The sequence below is a fragment of the Cucurbita moschata genome, unplaced genomic scaffold, assembly GCF_002738365.1.
Source record: "Cucurbita moschata cultivar Rifu unplaced genomic scaffold, Cmos_1.0 Cmo_Scf00013, whole genome shotgun sequence".
Taxonomy (NCBI): domain Eukaryota; kingdom Viridiplantae; phylum Streptophyta; class Magnoliopsida; order Cucurbitales; family Cucurbitaceae; genus Cucurbita; species Cucurbita moschata.
Genome location: NW_019268529.1, coordinates 3,907,383 through 3,930,914, shown reverse-complemented (window position 1 = coordinate 3,930,914; position 23,532 = coordinate 3,907,383). Strand labels below are relative to the sequence as shown.

At 37.8% G+C, this 23,532-nt stretch overlaps 2 protein-coding genes across 3 annotated transcripts; one reads left to right on the top strand and one right to left on the bottom strand.

The window, feature by feature from the left end:
* Window positions 1-122: 122 nt before the first annotated feature.
* Window positions 123-17,747, bottom strand: LOC111451262 (Niemann-Pick C1 protein-like). The gene is made up of 39 exons (XM_023091612.1): window positions 17,554-17,747; window positions 17,102-17,178; window positions 16,053-16,152; window positions 15,871-15,978; window positions 15,492-15,608; window positions 15,007-15,157; window positions 14,523-14,770; window positions 14,119-14,310; window positions 13,714-13,790; window positions 13,517-13,634; window positions 12,907-12,990; window positions 12,089-12,184; window positions 11,886-11,987; window positions 10,854-10,922; window positions 10,618-10,713; window positions 10,437-10,544; window positions 9,528-9,641; window positions 9,269-9,352; window positions 8,591-8,719; window positions 8,229-8,427; window positions 7,982-8,125; window positions 7,791-7,834; window positions 6,073-6,156; window positions 5,875-5,943; window positions 5,694-5,770; window positions 5,208-5,277; window positions 4,758-4,907; window positions 4,280-4,348; window positions 3,971-4,115; window positions 3,798-3,862; window positions 3,642-3,707; window positions 2,828-2,921; window positions 2,590-2,626; window positions 2,417-2,474; window positions 2,224-2,334; window positions 1,931-1,998; window positions 989-1,055; window positions 829-897; window positions 123-727 (listed from the first exon to the last, which is right to left on the bottom strand). The coding sequence occupies exons 1-39, from the start codon at window positions 17,617-17,619 to the stop codon at window positions 644-646; spliced, it is 3,906 nt and encodes a 1,301-aa protein (XP_022947380.1). The 5' UTR covers window positions 17,620-17,747; the 3' UTR covers window positions 123-643.
* A 1,435-nt stretch (window positions 17,748-19,182) lies between these two features.
* Window positions 19,183-22,680, top strand: LOC111451268 (transport and Golgi organization protein 2 homolog). 2 transcript variants are annotated; one of them, XM_023091620.1, is made up of 6 exons: window positions 19,183-19,453; window positions 19,550-19,733; window positions 21,403-21,612; window positions 21,731-21,922; window positions 22,004-22,147; window positions 22,369-22,680. In XM_023091620.1, the coding sequence occupies exons 1-5, from the start codon at window positions 19,371-19,373 to the stop codon at window positions 22,133-22,135; spliced, it is 801 nt and encodes a 266-aa protein (XP_022947388.1). In that variant the 5' UTR covers window positions 19,183-19,370; the 3' UTR covers window positions 22,136-22,147; window positions 22,369-22,680. The 2 variants fall into 2 exon arrangements, with proteins under 2 accessions (XP_022947388.1, XP_022947387.1); XM_023091619.1 differs by lacking the exon at window positions 22,369-22,680 and having other exon boundaries at window positions 22,004-22,316.
* The last annotated feature ends 852 nt before the right edge of the window (window positions 22,681-23,532 follow it).

Genomic DNA, 23,532 nt, shown 5'->3' with positions numbered 1-23,532 from the left:
ATAAATTCATAAATTTTTAAAACCTTCCAACGTTCAAAGATAAAGTTCGTGATTCTAGACTACATCGACAAAATTTTATATTATTACGAAGATTTTGAACCCTAACTAAATATTTGATGGGATATTATAAGATAGTTGATGTGATTGCTCATCAGATGGTTTGTTACATAATATATTGAAAAAGAAACGAACACCAAAAAATACAATATTTTTTTTCAAATGAAATCACCCTATTCGTTACTCGAGTCTAAACCATTAACCGAACATTTGCCTATGTTCATCTTTTTATACCGACTCTATCTATAAAATATCACCGTAACAACCTTCCTAACTAATTACTATCATATCCTTAAGAGCATTCCTATCATCCATTTCTATGCAATTACCACATGCTTCTAGACGACTCTAACAATATAAAAGGCCATCATACATCGAAGTAATAGTCCGATCTCATTCTTCTAAGAATTTGAAACTCTTATTAGTTATATACATTGACCTGTGCTTACATAAACATAACTTCAGCTCGACTTGCGATCGTCGAAAGACTACCGTCTGAATCTCGTCAGCAAGATCAGAGATTAGTACATGAGAATTTACAGCAACATATTCCTGACGGACAGGACAGGCTTCATCATGCCTAGCCTTATGAAACATGAAGTTCAGTTTCGATAGGAGCATCGTCTTGTACCGAATATCTCGATGGTGGTCCAATCATACTCAATATTACCTGCAAGGGACGAGGAAATAAGTAATATATGGCTCGATCATCCCTCAGATAGAAGAGACATGACATCGGTTGTTATAAGAACAGTTGGCTTTTGAACTTACAGGTAGAAACACAAGACCGTGGAGGAAACCAATGATGACCAATGCAAGGTACATTTGGAAGTAATAAATCTGCAGAGTCCACAGCCAAAAATTGTCTTTATAGGTTCTCAAAAGAGACTAGCATATTTGTATGCGATAATAAGGGTAAGGGACCAGATACCACAAATATTTCCGATTTTGCGAAACAAAGAACGATGACCCCGACCAGCTTCGTGAGAGTAATCCCACTGCAAAACGAGTGTAAACATTAGTTTCTGCAAGACAGATACTTGAAAAAGTTTCAACGAGAACCTCGTGGTTCTAATGATTACACGAAATATCCTCATCTATCCTTTAGACTGAAGGGAAAGCCAAAGAAACTGATTCTAGGAGGTTCTAGGATCACACAACGTGGAAATACACCTCTTCTAGAAAATGTTGAGTAGCCACGTACAAAGAAAAATCTCGGTCAAGGTTAAGACTTGCACAGAGTAGAAAGCATCACAGGAATCATTTCTTCTGTGAGGTCTCACATTAGTTGGGGAGGGGAATGAAACATTCTTTATGAAGGTGTGGAAACCTCTCCCTAGCAGACGCGTTTTAAAACCTTGAGGGAAAGTTTGGAAGGGAAAGCACAAAGAGGACAAAATCTACTAGCGGTGAGCTTGGACTGTTACAAATGGTATTAGAGTCAGACACTGGGCGATGTGCCAGCGAGGAGGCTGAGCTCTGAAGGGGTAGACATGAGGCGGTGTGCCATCAAGGACGCTGGGACCGAAGAGGGTGAATTGGGGAAGGGAACGAGTGCCAGCGTCCTCGTTGGGCTCTGAAGGGGGGTGGATTGTGAGATCCCACATCGGTTGGGGAGGAGAACGAAGTATTCTTTATAAGGGTGTGGACACTTCTTCCTAGGAGACGCGTTTTAAAACTTTGAGGGGAAACCCGAAAGGAAAAGTCCAAAAAGGACAATATCCGGTAGCGCCTTGGGTTGTTACATCTTCTAACAATCAAATATTCCAACAATGGAAGTCATCCATCTTTTATTGAATTTGATCCACAGAAGCTGATACCAAGTATTGAATATGTTGTAATACCAAAACTAGAAAAGCAAAATAATGTCTACCTGAATACAGAAGCCCCCATTGTCGTCAACGCCTCCCGAGCTCGCTGGCTTCTGTCACCGCAGCTAACCTACAAGAGGGCATTTGGTCAATAATATTAGTAATGGAAAAAGGTAAACCACAAGATGCATCATCCAGTAATGTGCTAGCTATTTGGCCTCGTCTTAAATCGACATGTACCATCCGTGGCAGTACTCCACCATGAAATTTCGTGTAAAGACTTGGATAAGTCAAATTAAGAAACTAAACCACGAAATTCAAATAGCTTGATGAAGTTATCGGGGTCGATACTAACCGAAAAGGCATGGACTAAATGGACGCAAAACTCAACCGCGATTCCTATTGACATCAATATGTTAACAACAGAGACTGCATTTAGTTGAATATTCAGAATCGCCATTACTCCCTGCCAAAAAAGGAAGAAAAAAATAGATGAAAATAAAGCAAAATTTTATTAGACTCCACAAAAAGGAGTAACAGAGGGGTACCATGAGATCAATAATAATCATAGCCAAAACAAGTATAATGATTCCCGAACTCCACAAACTGCATTTCAAAATAACGAGACGAAAGTATGATCAAATAAAGAAGAGTAATTTTCACGCTATAAGAAGTACGCGTCGTACTTATACGTCGGCGAAACACAAAATGAGATTCATACCATGATGTGATGACCAGAGAGACAATAAATATGGCACCTGCCCTTGCATCAAAGAAAATCCTCGGTGAGATTCTTAGAGATCTCGTTAAGACGTTAATAAAGCCAATAAAGTAACACGGGAACCGACATTGTCGATGATATAATAATGATGATTTCCCTAGCAGTAAAATTCCACAAGACTTCGCAAAACAAAACAAAAAAAACGCTTTCGGATTTCTTTGTTCCCTACGATACTAACCGAGTGCTATGGCAATGTTCATCAAAGCTGTCTTCCATATATCAAGATATTGCTCAAAGAATATATAGAAGACAGAGTATGGGAAGATATCCATCTGCAATAGAGCAACTGTCAGTAAAATATCGAGATCTCGAGTCCTAGACCATCCAACTGAAATATAAAATCTAAAAAATTATAAGCATTGTGTATGCAGGTGCCTCGACTGAATGAGTTCCTCGAGGGTAACTACCAAAGAAGGTAAGTTTTAAAAGTAATAATTGACACATGCTACTAAAAAAATATGTGAACCACAAACACATGCTACTAAAAACTACCCCAATGCTTTATTTCTATCCTAGTTGATCCTGATTCGACAATAGAAGTATACTTTTGTCTGTAAATACTGAATATTTGATTTCATCCATAAATTTTCTTCCCTATGAGTTCGAGTCTCAATACGAATGCTAGTCTTACTATTCATATGTTATGATATGAATATACCACATTCTCATTTTGGGCGGAACAGATCTACTAATTCTTTGATTCTAGTCAGTGAGAGGGATCTTAAACTAAGAAATAGATTCTAGAAGCTAAACTAAAAAAGGGTATCCTGAACAATTTTAATAATCGGGTTCATTGATATTCCTGGTATAGTAGATGCTATCACACATACAATCATATCGGGGCGGGATTAATTATCTAGTATTTCTTACAGCTTGGTATAAATCAAAATCAGTTGCATATTTTATTCTGCAGCTATGAGGTCTAATACAGAAAAGCATGCAAAAATTGGTCAGCTTGCCATGAGAATTGAAAGTCTAGTCGCAACTCAAACCTTCAAAGAATCAGAAATCTTTGAGCAGAACTCCTTAGCAGCTCGCAGTGCATTTACATAGTCACCCTGCAAAGAATGAAGTTTATAAATATCTCGACTAAATAATGCAGACGACACCGAGTTCAAAACCACGAAAACACTATTCTACTAGCATACTTGTTTATTAAGTGGCGTGTGATAGCTCCGAAACTCCGAAGCTTTTATGATGCCACTTTCATAACCTGAAATAAGTTATGGGCAAACATGTAATGAACAGAGTTAACCAGGATTTAGTTTAATGCATTCAGTAGCTGAAGAAATGATAAAACAAAGAAAAGTTAAGTTTTGACCATTCAAGTTCACACTATTGGTATAAGCTCCATGACCACCCTTTGCACAATCTGCAGATGGCAGAGAATTGAGGAACCATGGAAGCTTCTCCCGGAATTGCACTGTCGTAGGACGGCCAGCAACCAAATCGGAGTGGTGAAAGCACTGGAAAAAAAAACACGGAAATTAGCCATTGTCCTTTTCTTTGAGCATTAATCCAGCTTTATGTCGCTCGATTAATGCATAGGCTGTCGGATTACATCGGTCCAACTAAAACAGTAGGTAACCATAAAGTATTGAAAACTATGGAATAGATGATAGAACTTTACAGTTGTACAATCTTGGCACACTCCTTCACTTGCATCACAGAACCCTTCATCTGGAATACAGCAAGGAGGCTGGAGAAAGAAAATGTATGCGTCAGTAGTCATGAAGTGGTGTCATGTTGGACAATTGTATTAAACTGATGGCCTTTTCTTATATTTGGACGACCCAAATTTAGAAATCTAATAAAATGGTAAGTTCGCGGATGATTATTTACTCTTTTTATACGTGTTTTGGTACTTGGGTTAGTTAGCCCATGTACCGACCTCTCATAAGAAATGGATTAGTCGTGGGTTCCTTCCGCCACCCTAACCAATGAACTATAGGATTCGTCTTTATGGTCACTTAAGAAGAATTATATGCAGCATTATGTCAAAATATACAATTGGAACTTGCAGAAAATCTCAAGTTGTGGGACGAGGTGCGACCGTCAGCAGTAAAGTAGAGCATTGGCAGGAAAGAAAGTAGCCCTGTGGACCTAACCTGGTCATCTGGTGGACAATAAGAACCATTTGTGAACTTCCGGCAGCAACCAAATGCCTCTGGCGACAACCATACAAGAAAATCATCAAGCCATGAGGCTGCTGGTTTAGCAATGTAGTTCAATTCTGGTGTCAATGACGCTCGTGATATCTGAAACGAGGATGTATAAGGTGAATAAACGTACACTTGCAAGAAAAGAAGGAAAAAAAAGCACGACATAGCATCACACGAGATAATAGACACGAATGTTTCAATTTATAATGAGCTTAGCCCAAGGCAAGCACATAGTTAAACATGATGAATATATTTTACCCAACCCCAACATGCATATATCAACCACTTCTGAGCTTAAAAAAATAACAGACTCTAACCCTCTTTTAGGCCAATTTAAAGCTGAACTTAAGGAAAAAAAATAACTTAATTGTAATCTACTCCACAGATTTGGCTTACCTCATTCAACAGAGAGTTTGAATCACACTGGCTGATGGAGCACAGCTGGTTTGTATGTCTAGACTTTGAGCTGAGTAGCATTATTAAACATTAGATTGATATGCATTTCAACGTAAATACTAGACTCCATGCACTTTGTCAAAAGCAGATAATAAAACTAAGTCAACTGAAAAAACAAATCAGATATTAACTTCGCTTCATGACCGCCAGGTACTGTTCGGCACGTGTCGTCAACTTCCAAGATAAGTTTATAAGAACAAACATATAGCGAAAACATGTTCACATGACTACTTTTTTTAAGTTATTTTCTATTGATCTTCATTAGTTTCTACAAATAAAAAATTTCTAGAACAACCACTATGTCTCTATTTGTGCCGTCTCTGTTTGTTCCCTAAATTCCATTAATTGTGTATTCTCACTTATATGCATGCAAGCACACACATATACATAATTGAAACAAGCAAATAGAAAATCATAGACAGATACCTATAATTATAATCCTTCACAACAAAATATAATGGTGGCCCGATTCGTAGATATTCTGCGAGATCATCGAAGTAACCCTGATATAAGAAAAGAAGAAAAATAAGATGGCGAAGAACACACAAGAAAGAAAAAGAAAGAAAATTACTCATAAAATTCCAAAAACCGAACATGAAGCTCAAACCTGAAGGTAAGAATCCCGTGGGAGGACGATCTTTTGTTCCAATCCGACCTCGATCTTTGTAGATAATGCCTATGATGGTTAAATAAAGTAGTAAAAGTGGATATGTAAGAGCAGGTAATACTTGTCCGGTACTATTCTAATGCCACGTGCACTGTATGATCGATCATAAGGAAAGTTGATCTGAAATGAGAAACTTACAATGCTTCCTAAAGTCAGCCCAACAAAGATGATAACAACAGCAATCTTAACTCCCCACAGTCCAAGAAGGGGTGCATGAACATCCTACAACAGATAACGATTTAATATTTATGGAATATCACAAGCGAAAATGTATCAATATTCCAATTCTATGGCAGAATAACAACAAATATTTATTTGCTCGAATTTCAATGAATCTTGTAAGCCCAATATTTCAAGTATTTCCAATTTTCATTACTAGGGTTAATTGTGGTGCTTGTTTGATTAATTCTGTTATTAGGCTTATTTTTAATTTTGGTTGAAGTCTAATTTAAAGTGTTGGGCTCAAGAGAGTTAATTCGGGCTTCCTAACCGTAATAAAGATCATTTGGTTTTGTTGGCCAGTGATGAAGGGGGAAAGTGTTTATTAAGAGGAAAGCAAATCTGTGGAGAAAATATAAAAACTCCTCCTCCTCCTCCTTCCGTAAGCCTCCCATTATTCTTCTTCTCCGTCGTTCATCACCACCAAACATACCTCCATTCCTGTTATGTTTCTCCTTCTCACGCAAGACAGCTTCCTTCATGAAGTGTCGTTCACCTGCTCCTTCCTGATAGCCCACACGCCACAACCGCTGATACTTGATGCCGAGACTCTTGAACCAAACGACACCAGCCATTGTCTCCCCCACATCTCTCTCTATGCCGTTCACATGTAGCTGCTTCCTTTCCAGCGTCTTACTCTCCTCTTTGTTGATAACACCTAGGCTGCCAGCGCGATCAACACTCCTACAACTTTGCAGCAGCACGTCCTCTTTCTCCAGCCTTCGTACTTGCACAACAGCTTCAAGTTCTTCAATCAGCAGTGTGAGTTTTTCTTTCTCTGATTGGTTAAAGGTGAGTTCATGTTCCTGACTTCATTGCGGTGATTTGGTGGTTCAGTTTTGAGACACTAGCTTTCCAACCTCATTTCAGGTTGTTCATAGGTGCAAAACTCAAAAAGGACAATATTTGCTAGTGGTAGGCTTGGGCTGTTAAACTAACTAATTACCTTTTAGTGTCGCTTTGTCTTACATGATTGACCCACATAGGCAACATAGTTAATTCAAACTTGAAGTTGCTCCTCTTCATGTTCAGCCAGAATGACTTTTATAAAGTATAGCATTGGGATGGAAGTGATACCATTAGGGAGTCGCTAACCAACCTCTAATGACTCGGTTTATCAGGACAAACCCACACACACAGGCACAATAGTTAGACTAGTCAGGGATTGCTTAATTGCACACCTACACCAAATATTTCTATGATTTCAATTTAAGATCCTTATGTATCAAGGTGCTGCGTGGATAACTGATTAGGACCTTGCAAGTATTTGGTATACAGAGTGTCCCTTTATACTCACTCATGCTATCCTCTATTTTCATATGGTACCTGAACTTACGAGGTGCATAACGAGGGCGTTCATTCTGGAAAGGCTATTGAGATAGTGATGGACTAGAGTTTTCTTTTGGATCCTAGAAATTTCTAGTTCATGCTTTTTGCACCGTTCATTAGCTTGTTGACTTGTAATCATTTAAATATTCTTTTCTCATTTGGTTTTGAAAATATATGTTGGATTCATCTTTTCAGATTGTTCTAAATGCTTTACTGAGATCCCAAACATACCTTCATGAAAATATATTTTGGGTCATTATAGAATATTCTAATATAATACGACCTTCTGCCACGACCCACAAACATACCTTCATGTACCGAGAAAGAAGCCCAAGTCTCCTCTGATTGAAACCTAGAATTTATTCCAGTTGTCTAATCAGAACTAAAAAGATTCACATGCGGGGAAGGAAGGTAAATCTAACTTAGACAAGCAAACATAGATTATAACATAACTGAGAACTTAAATCGAATATGCAGTTTCGGAAAATTTCATACGAACCTTGGTTCGGTTCATCAGAACGTGGAGGAACTTTTATGCACGGAAAACAGTCAACTCTGTGATTCTCAGCTCTCCGAATATCAAACACGATAAGCGCGACAAATGCTGACAGTTGAAGAATGAAGTCCAGAAACACTGCCAAAGCTAAAGGAAGTAGGAAAAAAAGGAAAGAAAGAAGGCAATTAACAGGGATGACAGAGAACTAATATTTCTTGGCAGTGAAGTAAAATGGGGAGAAAAACCACACCAGCAAACATGGAAAAGACACGACATGCTGGCATGGGAACAAAAGTTCCAACTGCAAAAGCCAAGATCTCCGACAAACTAGCTAGTGTTATGGACGGACCAACTTCAACCAGCGCATTGCTTATGCGCTCTTCTAAAGTCAACTCAAATGGTTGTCGTTTTACAGCATGTACTAATATACACATGTTATCGACACCAACCTGATTAAGGCGACAACGAGAGAATATGTCAGACAACAACTTCCACCAACGAACAAATATTTTAAAACTTAATAACAACTTTTGTGACATTTTATGTGACAAAAGACTGATATCAAGAGAATCAATAGAAAAGTATAAACTTCAAAGCATTAAAATTACCTACCGCCAAGACCAGGAATGGGATAACCTCCATAATTATTAATGTTGATTTCACCCCCAAAGCACTGAAAAATCCAACAGATCCTAGAACAGACAGCACGACAAGTAGAACTCCTGAGAGGCCAAGCAACACCTGAGATTTTTAAATAGAAGCTTGGTATGAGATGAAAGGAAGCGCAATCAAATAAGAAAACAGAATCAATACTTAATATATCAACAATAATTTCAAAGTTAAAAGGGGATTGCAAGTTAACATACTCATCCAATTATGAAGCTAATTGATCATCAAATAGAAAGTATGCATCAATTCCACAAATGTAAGCTAAGTATAGTCATCAAGAATAGAAATGACAAAAGGACAAGGAAACGTGGGGCGGAGAAATTTAGTCCACCTCCCATCTAAAAAGAAATTAGATAAGTTTTTTTCTCCAGTTTCATTTTGAACAGCATTCATGAGAGAATGGAGTATGCAATAAAGATTATCCATGTTTTCAGGGTTTTTCACTGTTTTTACTGTGTTTATATACATCTCTCCTTCTCGGAGGACTTCTCTTAAACATCTCAAGCCCTGAAGGAAAGATATGATGTAGAATAATGACCAGTTAATTACCAGGATCCATAAATAAGAGGCAGTGAAAGTAAACCACACGTACAAATACTCAAACATTAGTCCGACACCCACCTTGGATGAAAGGTAGAAAGACGATGAAATATTTGAATCTCCCAAAGCCACGGATATGTAGGCAAACATAACGAGGTAGCTTACCTGATAAATGTTAGAGAATAAAAGCTTAAAATAAAGAAAGAGATTCGGTAAAATAAATGCATAGAATCAAGTATAAAAGGTTGATCAATTGACTGATGTCTACAACAAAACTGTATTACTTAACTTATATATTGCCTTGAATTAACAAAAAAGATGCTACCCTTCATTGACTTACAGCAATTGTCAGGACATCTGCAGTGCTCTCTCTTTTCAGTTCCTCCTCAATTGAACTCTCCGATGAAAAAGAAAGAGTGAGATTCTTGGACTGTACTAGTGGAAGCAGTTCCTCCTGTCGATGTAAGTTGGAGCAATATGCATTCAATTATTCCAAGACCCAACATAGAAAGTGAATGTTCAATGACCAAAATTAAAATTTCAAAAGCTTAAGAAAAAAAGAAAAAAAAAGAAGATAAAAGTCTAGGACGAAAACCCGTTTCCATCTTCTTACGTTATTTAAGGATGAGATTCCTTATCACCTCTTTCGTAATCCATTCTCTTAGTGAAAAGGCAAGGGAGTTTTTTATTTTTTTATGATTAGTTCTTCATTTTTGCATATAGATACATCGCTCTAACACCTTCCCCCTATTGTCTTGAAGAAATATAGTTTAACATTCATTGAATTGAAACCGTAAAGGTTAGATAGTGTAAAATTATTATTACAAAAGGATAAGATAGATAGTTACAGCTGCCAAAGAAAAGGAAAACATCATAACCTTGAAGAAAGAATAGGCTTGGGACACAAATAAAAGTGAAAAACAATGTCATTTCCAAATATTAAAAGAAAATTAACATCTATAAAGGAATATGAACCATAAAAGAAAACTATCCCTTTATATTGCCAGGAATTTCACACTCCCTTCATATTTCTTGTGGCTATTATATTGTACATTTGGTAGTAGCTGTTGTGTTGGCAATCGACAATGCTCAAAGAAAATTAATTACACATGAAAATGATATCATATTGATAGAACTCAAAAAATCTAAACGTTTCACAGGAGTAAGAACTATGAGTTAATGCATCAATCTGGAATGTTCGTGGAGTGTTCGAAGCTCCTAAAAAACTAAACAAGCAAACAGTTCAAACCTTAGCTAACTTGACAAAAGCTTTTTCCCACGCTATTGCTTTCCCATTCTCATCGCCAACATCATCAATTGCATTATTAACAGGATATGTGACAACAAATGCAGAGGCCTGACATTAGTGAATCAAGATAAAATTAGGAAAACGTCGTAAAAACATCTACAACTAAGGGAGAAGATACAACCTCAGAATAATTGTTCCCAACAAATCCACCCAAGGATGTGCTGGGATCAAGCGGAGCCTTGAAAGCACTGAAACATGTCTCTGTGGATGTATAATGCTGAAGACAACATTTGATGGGCAAATTTTAGAATTAAAGAGCATAAACAGAAAACCTAATTTTAAAACATTGACAAGAAACTTCGCAGTTAGTGAAAATAGAATAAAAAAAGATGAGCATAATGATTACAATAAGTTTACCTGGAGGCAATACTCAACATGTTCCACTCCTCCATACTCGTCAAAATTTTCAGGGTCCATTTTGAAGTACTGTAAAACAAAAGAATTTGGATGAGTAAATTTATTTTCTAAAATATTCATAAAAATGTTTTTATAGAAATAGTTATAGTAATAGAATTTAAAAATAATAACTATAATTGCGAATATAGCATTTTCTTAACTTGTAATCATTGATTATCTTTAATAAGAGTAAGCAATGTAGTTTTTTTCTCAGCTATTATCTTTTAATATTCCATTTCAATTATGCCAAATTTGCAGCTACTCATAAAAAAAATCATCAAATAAATTAAGAGAAGAAAGTTTCTTCAATATAGAGCATGTGGAAAAAAAAAACAAATAAACAAAGAAGACAGGAAGGGAAAATGAAGATGGTAAGGAAAAAAATGTGATATCCCACGTTGGTTGGGGAGGAGAATGAAACACCCTTTACAAGGGTGTGGAAACCTTTCCCTAGCAGCGTTTTAAAGCCTTGAGGGGAAGCCTGAAAGGGAAAACCCAAAGAGGACAATATCTGCTAGTGGTGGGCTTGGGCCATTACAAATGGTATCAGAGCCAGACACCGGGTAATGTGCCAGCGAGGAGGCTGTTCCCTGAAAGGGGTAGATACGAGGCAGTGTACCAGTAAGGACGCTGGGCCCCAAAGGGGGTGGATTTGGTGGGGGTCCCACATCAATTGGAGAAAGGAATGAGTGCCAGCGAGGACGCTAGGCCCTGAAGGGAGGTGGATTGTGATATCCCACATTGGTTGGGAAGGAAAGCGAAACACCCTTTATAAGAGTGTGAAAACCTTTCCCTAGCATACGCATTTTAAAGCCTTGAGGGGCAGCCCAAAAGGGAAAGCCCAAAAAAGACAATATCTGCTAGCAGTGGGCTTGGGCCGTTCAAAAAAAGAGTAAATGTTTGAAATTTCAGTGAGCAGTCCATCTCATTGCACCATAGCTATAAGAAACGTAATACAAGTTCTATCCAATTAGAACTGAAATAGTATCACACCTGCAGAATACTTTGCGTCGCACAATCCTCACCGAGTGGCTTCAAGCATATATCAGTTAGGGATACGACTGAGCCAGAATAGTTTGCAACAAGTTCATTGACCTGTTGAAATTGTAGCAAGAAAAAAGTGCGTAAAGACCTCGACTAAATAAGTGAGGAAACAGAAACAAATAGTTGGAAGAAGCACCAAGTGCTCAAAAGACCTTATTCTGTATATCAAAGAGTAATAGAATATTATCCTCTGTAACTATACGTGGAGCCGTGCTTTGCCTTCCACTGGGCTTGGTTGCTATTATCAACTGAAACACATACGAACACCACGCATCTAGCCGTTAGCGATAAAACCGATAATGGGGTAACATAGAACATCAACTATTATTTGAGAGCGAGATTGAAAAGAAAACGTGACCATAATCATTAAAAAGAACTACAACCATATTGAAGTAGATAATAAACAAAGGTTAAAAATTACTTTTAGTCCCTCAACTTCTATAGAAGTAACAATTTAATCTTTGAACTTTGGTTCATAACGATTTAGTCCATGTACTTTCAAATTTATAACAATTTGGTTTCTCAACTTTCGGATGTAACAATTTAGTCCTTTAACTTACAAATTTATAACAATTTAATCCCTAACGTAAAAAAATTCATCAAACTTAAATGTTGATTTTTATTATTTAATGGTCTATACCTTGTAGCTTATTAACATATTGGGTCCCTCATTAGTTTATTAATCTGCCTATTAAAAATTATATTAAACCTTAACAATAATTTTCACAAACAGGGAACAAATCGGTTCAAGGACTAAATCGTTAAAAACCAAAGTTCAACGACTAAATTGATAACACTTGCAAGAATAATCAAAAACCAGTCAATCCTTGAAAATTATCAGTTTTCACTTTGTAACCTACACTGAGTTTACTTTTTTATTTCCTTTTTTCTTACATAGACATACATCAATGGACATCAAATGGCTTAACATTTAATTGTAGAAGAACTATACGATAAACATCACTGTCACCTGTTCGATTCTGTAGAAGGGTGCAAGATGGCTGTCAAAAAACTGCTTCTCTGCTGCTGCTTTACTGCCATGACCTACCCATAGCTACAACCTCAACCCAGTTAAGCTTACATAAAATTTAGAATGCTAATTACACAGGCACATACATACACATAAAGAAAGACAAAGGCAATAGGGAACTAGATAGCAAATTTTCTTGTGATTAGGTATTTCAAGGGAGCCTGAGTTTGAGATTGATTCTCATGAATAAACCTCCTCAACCATTCTAGAAAGATAGCATTGTTGTTCCTCTTCGTAAAAGAAACTATGCCGAGGCCACCAAGAGGGAGAAGGGAAGTCCACTTCCAGGAAATAGGGCACTAGATAGCAAATTTCTTGTGATTGGGTAATTTCACAAGGATCCTGAGTTTGAGATTGACTCTCATGAATAAACCACCACAACCATTCTAGAATATACTGGATTGGTACTTACAACCATAATAAAATACAGCAAACTAGAAGGGCAAGAAATAGCTTTTTTCCCCCACAAATTCAAACAAATGAATTTAGTAAAAAACCCAAAATTAGATATTTCCACATCATCTAACAATTTCCAAGAAAAATATGATACCTTCTCTGGCCGGGTTTCAACTTTAAAACGAACCAGACCCACACAGAGAATAAGAACAATTGATAAAGAGGTACACAGCACTAGGATAGGGTTCCGAGCAACCCAAGCTCCGTAGTTCCTATAAACACGAGATTGGATATAAAAGAGTGGAATAGTTTTATGCTTCAACATCAATTAGCAAAGGACAAGATATTCACCTATAAAAGCTAGCAATGTATCCTTGAATAGTGGAAAGTTGAACACCATTCCTCAATGTAAGATGCACCCCATGCTCCTGAAGATACAATGAAAAAATGAAAAAGGCATAGTAGAACATAGAACATTTGCAACAGACCATTTGACATGTAAAAAGCACCAGACCAAGAACTATGAATGTATCCTATGAAGAAACTGCTAGAAGGAGTTCACAAGCTAGATTCTCTGTTGCCTAGACTAATTAAAGACTGCAATTGCACAATTAGAGCATTGCTAGCGAAGTATACTTCCAGTTAAGAGATTAAACAACATCAAGGAGTAATGGAAACCAAAAATAAAATGTAACGCCAAAGACAAAATGGAAAATCAAGAAAAAAAGAAAATTTAAATATCATAATGAAACCTGCCTTTGTTGCACCATTCTCATTCTCTTCCAAGTTAACAGAATTGACCTCACCATCATCTCCAATGTTTAATAAGGGTTCTTCCCTAGCTGAAAATCTCCTCCTTTCTCTAGTAGGGTGAAACAAGGCCCATCCAAGGAATGCGGAAATAAATATAACATAAAGTATTGTGATTGAGAAGTCAATGCAACTGCTCTGCATAAATCAATATGATAATGGAGTTTATATTAATGTGCTAGTAAGTTAGAGTCATGAACAAAGCAGAAATAATTCAAATCACATATTCTGAGGTTCCAAAGTTGCAATAATTTTTAATGCCCATGTATTTGAGTGTTATTGTCCAATGAATTAATGAATATGTGAACATAATGTTTCAATAAAGTAGGATATCAAAACTTGCATCCAACCTTAAGAGACCAAATCCTGATGGTACAGGCATTACTTTTTGGTGGAGAAGGAGGTTCTAAGCTAGAGCACGCGGGAGATGAAGGGCAATCACCACAGGAGCAGCCCAGTGAAGTGTCACCACATGAATATACAGACACGTTCATAAGCTCCATTTGAGATGGCTTGTCAGTGTTCGCCTTAAAATTTATGGAATAAGGTGATCCAGGAATACCAGGGCCTACTTTCTGACCAAGAAATGCAAAAAATTCTAACAAAAAAAAAATGCATACGAAATATTAATAAGAGTTTACGACTTCATTATCAAGCAGAAACAAAAATAAATATTCTGCACGAAACTGCATCAAAAAAAATGTAAATTGATAATGTAAAGTGGCAATATCAAACAACGCAAAAGAACTATAAGAGAGTGCTGTTACATAGATAACAAACATCAATATATAATGCATGAAATTTATAGTGATATATGAAGACGAGAAATATTACCTTCAGAACTTTTAGCACCACCACCAACAAAATCTATGGCCCGTGTATTCATTGTACCAAATTTAACATCCTTGCAGGAATCATAAAGACCCTTTCCAAACTTCTCAGTTACGAAGTAGTCAATGCCATCCACAGTCATTTTTCCACCAACCTACGCAGTCATCATTCGTGATGAGAGTTCATCCCCTAGTTAAGCTAATTGCACCATAATTCAAAGGAAGGCGGTAAGTAATATCTTAATTCGTGATGTCCTGGAGAGAAAATTTTATGATTTATGACGGACTTTTTAGTTTTCATGATGATAATGCATTAGCATAAAAGTGAAACTGCTAGGCTGTTAAGCGAATAGACGCACATCTAGCTGTGGAAAACAATCATTATTCGATGCCCTTTTTTTAGAATTAAAATTGTCCCATCAGCTGTAAATAATCCTATTGAATAATTGCCTGTAAATACTACAGTAAAAGCTAACCAAAATGCTTTACCTCAGCAATGGATGTCACGTTAATAAATAGACTCTGTCTTGGAGAGCAGGAAAGCTCACAAAAAAGATTAAGGAAATTCCTCAAGCATGCTGGACAGCCCACAAAAAGTGGAATAGCCTGCAGTTAATAAAAACAATTGCGTTTATGAAACATGGAAACAAACAGAAACATAAGTCATGCACTGAGCAAACCCACTCTAAATCAGGTACCGAGCATCTACACGCTTTAAAGCTGCTAGAGTGCCACACATAACTTCATACAACATGACAAGATACAGTTTGTTCAAAGATACAGATAAACACTTAATTAAGTAACAATTAACCACTAAAGGTAGCGATGTCTCAATGATTAAATTTCAAAGATGGGAGAAGAGCCCTACTTGTTGAACCTGTGACCGTAATGTCTCAAATTGAGCCTCAGTGCAACAAACATTTCCACTTATTGTAGGACACAAGCTTTGAATTTTTTCTGAGAACAGCTCATCAGGCTGCACAGCATACAGACGGGTCATTTAAGAACACATGTGCGAATATATCCCAAAACTAGTTGAAAGATAAAGACCTTCACGGATGGGGAACCATAAGGGCAGTTCAAAACCTTCCCATCACTGCGTGCTCCACATATATCATACATAGCACAGTACTCTTCTGAATGTCTCTCCCTAGCAGAAATAATTGCCATTTCAAAAAGTCAAATCCATCCCATAATAATAACTCTTGAATCCTAGGTTAAACAGATAAAAGTAACCATCCATCAAATAGATAGCGAACGAGTTGAGAAAATAGCATATGTAGAGTAATTTTCACCAAGAAATCTTATGCAAATACATAGAATAAGAGATTATAATTGTAATGGCCCAATTTCTCATTCGGGCTTTCCCTCAAGGTTTTTAAAACGCGTCCACTAGGGAGAGGTTTCCACACCCTTATAAAGAATGTTTCGTTCTCCTCCCCAACCAATGTGAGATCTCACAATCCACCCCTCTTCCCAACGTCCTCGCTGGCACTCGTTCCTTCTCCAATCGATGTGGGACCACCCCCCCAACCAAATCCATCCCCCTTCAGGGCACAGCATCCTTGCTGGCACACCGCCTCATGTCCACCCCCCTTCGCGGCTCAATCTCCTTGTTGGCACATCGTCCGATGTCTGGCTCTGATACCATTTGTAACAGCCCAAGTCCACCGCTAGCAGATATTGTCTTCTTTGGGTTTTTCCTTTCGGGTTTCCCCTCAAGGTTTTTAAAACGCATCCACTAGGGAGAGGTTTTCACTCCCTTATAAAGAATGCTTCGTTCTCCTCTCACAATAATAAAAATAAATGCAAAGCATTACGGATAAATTAACGTAAAACACGTAACCAACGACCAATTGGTGTGCATACAATAAGTCAAAGTTGCCACATCCAATAGTGAATCAGGCCATTACCATAAAGCTTTAGAAGCTACAACTGCTCGAACAAAACTCCAACTCCGTCATTAGTAAATTAGTATCGACAATAGATATCAACTAAACTGAAGTGCCATGAATCCCAAAGGCTAATAATAGGATAAAATAAAACAGATATCCACATGTAACGAGGGGTGCCATATGGTCTAATTAGAATGGCCTTACTCGGAAGTAGAAGCAGAACGAACAGGAACAGATAAATCAGCCTCCCCTCCTATCAGCATAGTTACAAAGAAGATCATCTACACCAACAAAAAGTAATATCCACTTTAAGGACTTGAAACATAAACACACCAAATAATACGAACACAATCAATAATTCGAACATCACAAAGCACACATGTGCTCCAAATCCCCCCATTCAAACACACACTCCCTTATACCCAATTTGATTTCCAATTCAACTTTACTTGATCCATTGGTAACTAAACCGAAACTATCAATAACAAGTAAAGTAAAAGATCCAACAAGTACAGTCCGAGTCTATGGGAATCCATTAGAATTTAGAAGTTTTTGACCCTTTTAAACGTAATCCATTAACACGCCCACGAACTGGAAAAGAATGATTCATGAACAAACAAACATCTAAGAAGCAAATGAAGGGAAAACGAGCTCGCCTGCAACAGAAATATGGAAATTCGGAAACGCAATCGGCAGGCCATCCCTCCTCGATTGAGAAACATGGGCGATGATATCGAGACCTCTGATTCTCGCAGACTGATGAGAAGAAAGAAGATGAACTGAAAAGAAAAAATGGAAACCAAGAAGACTTTTTTGTTGGTGAAGCAAACTGGAAAACTTCCATTTTTACTCTCCCTCCATGTTTATATTAATTTCGCCCCAACTATCTTGCGTATTTTTTTCAACAAATATTTTAATTTTTTTAATATAAATTTTATTCAAAATAATAACAAATTCAATAATATTGTTTTAAGCAAAATAATACATTCTAATTAAATTTTTTTAAACGGACTCCTCGCGCCGTTGATTACTGTAGTTTTACCGGTATATTTATCTCCAATAATTAATTTTCGTTGACCACGTTCCATAGGAATCATCGATCAATAGTAATTAGTCTTGTCGTTTCTAAGATCGATCGACGTCTCACCTACACAGGTCCCTACGTAGTGTAGTATCAGTGACACATTTAACATAGCGTTTGGCCTCATGTGCCTTCTAGAACCAAAGGTGTTCGAGCCTATTGCGTACGACTAGTCAGCTTTGTAGTGGCAAAATGATTAGATTGACGCCTAACCTACACAGGTTCCTACGTAGTGTAGTATTGGTGGCACATTCAACATATCGTTCTAACTCATGTGCCTTCCAAAACCAAAGGTGTTCAAGCCTGTTGCGTACGACTAGTCAGCTTTGTAGTGGCAAAAGGATTAGACCGACGCCTCACCTACACAGGTTCCTACGTAGTGTAATGTCGGTGGCACATTCAACATATCGTTCTGACTCATGTGCCTTCCAAAACCAGAGGTGTTCGAGCTTGTTGCGTACGACTAGTCAGCTTTGCAGTGGCAAAAGGATTAAACCGACTCCTCACCTACACAGGTCCTTAGTAGTGTAGTATCGGTGCCACATTCAACATAGCGTTCGGTCTCATGTGCCTTCCAAAACCAGAGGTGTTTGAGCCTGTTGTGTACGACTAGTCAGGTTTGCAGTGGCAAAAGGATTAGACCGACTCCTCACCTACACAGGTCCCTACGTAGTGTAGTATCGGTGCCACATTCAACATAGCGTTCGGCCTCATGTGCCTTCCAAAACTAGAGGTGTTCGAGCTTGTTGCGTACGACTAGTCAGCTTTGCAGTGCCAAAAGGATTAGACCGACGCCTCACCTACACAGGTCCCTACGTAGTGTAGTGTCGGTGGCACATTCAATATAGCATTCGAACTCATGTGCCTTCCAGAACCAAAGGTGTTCGAGCCTGTTGTGTATGACTAGTCAGCTTTGCAGTGGCAAAAGGATTAGACGTCCCCCATACTATGGTTCCCTACCGACAGAACCCAAAGCCACATTAGGTTAGGGAGTTGGGGGATAATAGCTATTTCGCATCCCAAAGCATGCGGCCCTCCTAGGCACGCCATTATATTATATAATTTTTTTATAAAATATTATTTGTTATATTAAAATTTTGTATATTTTTAAAATAGAAATTATCTATTAAAATAAATATTTTTAAAAATATATATTAAAAAATGGAGACTCCCCGAAATTGGGCCCACGCTTACTTCAAACCAAGATGTCCGATTTGGGTGAAGTATATGGGTTCTGTGAATATTGGGCCCAGACCACGAGCCGCCATGGATGCCTACTACGAGAGTTCAAGTCGGTGGCGATGGCGATTGGAGCAATATTCTGTAAAATGAAGGATCAGCTCGCGTAGGGTCGTCGAATCTCCACTACCGGTTTGTCGGTTCGATTTCATCATGTGTATAGCAGCGTTTCTGTGGCAAGCTCATCCGCTATATCCATTCTTCCTTCTGCTCAATCGTGACGAATATCACAGTAGGTCCGTCCAATTTTAATTACGTTCCTTTTCATTTTCTTGGGGGAATCGATCGATAGATTCAGACTTTGTAAAATCTCTTTGGTTTTCCCTTTTCAGGCCCACGAAGCCGCTGGAATGGTGGGAATGTAACGAAATTTTGGGCGGGAGAGATGGTTTGGCCGGCGGGACGTGGCTGGCTTGCTCAAGAAATGGCAGAGTTGCATTTCTCACAAATTTCAGGGAAGTTGAATTACTTCCTCAGGCTAAAAGCAGAGGAGAGCTCCCCGTTCGTTTCTTGAAGGTAAAGTGAATTTGGGTATGATTAGTTTCATAAAATTACTTTGAAAAATCATTGTTGTGCAGTGTTGTTACATCGAGATTAGTAATCTAGAGGAACAAACTGGAACTTGAATTCGTTGAAACGCCTGATTAACCTGTTCTGGTCGATTAAGTCTGGTTGAATTATATATTGGAATGCGTATGGAGGTACTGCTGCAAGCAGGACCTTGTGTGTAACCAAGAAGGAGCTGTTGGTTTTGTTTTAGGGTGCTGTGTACTCATGAATAACAATTACTGTGAGATCCCACATCGGTTGGGGAGGAGAACGAAACATTCTTTATAAGGGTGTGAAAACCTTGGGATAACCCAGAGAGAATAATATCTGCTAGTGGTGGGTTTGGGCTGTTATGAATGGTATCTACAAAGGAGGATGGATTGTGAGATCCCACATCGGTTGGGGAGGAGAATGAAATATTGTTTATAAGGGTGTGGAAACCTCTCCCTAGCAGACACGTCTTAAAAACCTTGAGGGGAAGCCCGAAAGGCAAAGCTCAAAGAGGACAATATCTGCTAGCGGTGGGCTTGGACCGTTACAAATGGTGAATGAATTTTCTAACAATGGATGGAGATTGAGGATAGAACATGCTAGTTTTGTTTTGTTGTGAACTAGTGAAAAGGAAAAGTGAAAAGGAAAAGCTGGTTGAAATTACGAACAGTGGATGGAGATTGAAGATAGAACATGCTAGTTATGATTGAGCTGTTTACTTGGTAAACAGAAAAAGTGAAAAGGAAAAGATGATAGAAATTGCTAATGATGGATATGGAGATTGAATATAAAACATGCTACTTTTGTGTGTGGTGTTCTACCAGTGAACAGGAAAAGCTGATTGAAATTACTAATGGTGGATGAAGATCGAAGATAGAACATGCTATGCTAGTTTTGTTCGGGCCGTGTACTAGTGAATAGGAAAAGCTAATGATGGATGAAGATTGAAGATAGAACATGTTTGGACTTTGCTCTTGTCAATGAAAATAATGGTCATTCTTATAGAGAATAAGGGCATAGAAAGGACATAGTTTACACGCTTTAGAAAAGTGGATAGATATACGAACAACGTCGTCTTCAAGAAATACAAAGACAATTGAGTTGTAAGAGCCCAAACTCACCGCTAACAAATATTGTCCGCTTTGGACCGTTATGTATCGCGCCAACCTCATAGTTTTAAAACGCGTCTACTAGGGAGAAATTTCCACACCCTTATAAGGAATGTTTTGTTCCCCTCTCCAACCGATGTGGGATTTCACAATCCATCCTCGGCCAGTGTCCTTTTTGGAATTGTCAAGAGAGATTGAAACGACGCTGTACTTTCTAACTTTCAAACCAACCAAAATCTCCTAAGCTAGTAATAGAATTCTAGAACTTAAAGAACACACCTAAGAGCTCTATGAGATGATTATCTCATACAAGTAAGAGGGATTGAAAAAGACCCAAATGACTTCAGAAACCACCCTTCGTGCCTGTGGATTCCATTGAACTTATCCACTTTACAAACCGTAAGATCTGCGAGTCCCATCGTTGTCGTTTCAGTGAAATGCAAACAGAAAGTTGACGTTGGCAAAAGCTAACAAGACAGAATTAATAGCATTTGGAGTCATAGAATAATGATTCTCCTGTGTTTTTGTCTTGTCAGAGCAAGACAACTCCCCTCGACTTCGCCAAAGAAGTCGAAAAGGAAGCGCACCAGTACAACGGTTTCAACTTGATAATCGTCGACATTCCCTCGAAAACCATGTTTTATATCACCAACAGACCAATTAACAACAGCGACAGCCTTGTCACTGAGGTCCCCCCTGGCATTCATGTCCTCACAAATGCACAACTCGACTCTCCATGGCCCAAGGTAAGACACAAATGCACAACTCGACTCTCCATTCCCTAAATTAGCTAACGTGGGATTCCTTCCCAACAATCCTCAACATAACCTATCAGCTCATTCAAAAAATTTCTCGGTTTTTTAGGCACTGCGACTGGACCAGAGTTTGAGAGAGTTCGTGAACAAAAATGGCGACAGGGAACTTCCAGTAAAAGAGATGGTTGAAAAGCTAATGATCAACACAATTAAAGACGATGTGAGCTTGCTACCCGGCATCTATTCTCCTCGAAGGGAATATCAATACAGTTCCATATTCGTCGATACAGATTCCGAACTGGTAACAAAAAATATGATATCAATAGCTTTTTAAATGATATCCATGGAGAATCTGAAATGGGTTTGCTCCATTTTTTCTTAGGGACGTTATGGAACTGGAAGCATATCTGCTTTGTCTGTGAAGAACAGTGGGGAAGCTTCATTCTTTGAAAAGCATTTGGAGAACGATGCATGGATTGACAGCAGTTTTACCTTCCAGATTGAGAACTTCTGAATCCTTTTCGAGGTGAGTTCAAGTTCTTTAATGTTAAGCTTCTTTTTTTTCTGTGAATATAGAATCAAAAAGGGAAAGGGAAAACTCTTGAGTAAGAATTTATTGAAGAAGAAATCTGGAATCTTGAAAATATTAAGAACGAAGTTAAACATAGCTAATCAATACCCAAAATTCATAATTTTGAGCCTCTGTCTATACTCTCATGAGAGTTCGCCAAAACGGTGACGTTTTAGAAATTGGTTTCCAAGTTTCACGCCGGGTTCGACCACTGAACTAGCACACATGAGGGGGTTGCAAGCTCTGACTCCGCCATCGCCTACCATGAGTGTTTTCCTTCGGTTCTTCATCGTTAACCGATTTGTTTCCATTCCATACGTTTCGCTTCTGGCTGGCATGTGCCTATGCACGTGACTACCTCCCTCTCCATGGTTGTACTTAGTGTCGAAGATCCTCCCTCTGGTTAGTTTTCAAATCGTTGGACTATTTAGTACCTTCAATTCGAGTCTTCCTTCTCGAGTGTTTCTTGGTTGTGAATATCTGAATAGGACGTTTGTTCATGCTTATAAATCAAATTTAAAAGCATAGAAATCAGGTCACAAACTAATTATTATTTTTTTTTCTTCCTAATGTCTACGTTTTTTTTTTTCAAAAAATGGATACAATAAGTGGGCCCTTTTTTCTCGTTATTGGGCCCAATAAGTGGGCCGCTATGTCCTCTTTTGGCCCATATGGTTTTCGTTTTCCTATATTGATAGTTTTCCTTTCTTTTGATATTTTGGTTGACCGATTCAAAAAATTATTTATTCCCTGACCGACCACACACACATATATATATATATTCCCTGACCGACCACACACACATATATATATATGTGTGTGTGTGTGTATATATATATGTGTGTGTGTGTGTGTATATACCTGTGTCGGGTCGGGTAATAAAGTGAAGTGACACACCTTCCTGATTAAACCCAACACATAAATAATAAATTATAATTTCTTAAATTTCGTAAAAAGAATATAGGGATATAAAAAAATTCAAATTTAATATAATAAATTACATTTTGGGTAGGATATTTAATTTTAGGTACCCGGAACTAATTCCTTTTAATACTGTATTTATTTCGCCAATCTATAATAGATTAAAAGTTACAATTTATGAGGAAAAAGAAAATAATATCATTTTCAAAATTTTTAATTTTTAAGGTGAAAATATCTTATAATTAAATTATAAGTTTAAACCATGAAAAAAATATATATATTAACGTGGGTGGGTCCCACTCGTTGGGACCTTTGTTCTTTGTTTTGGGTTCCCCCACACACCACAATGCCCTTTCCTACCTACTCTTTCTCTCTTCTTTTTTTTTTTTTTTTTTTTTTTTTTTTTTTTTTTTTTTTTT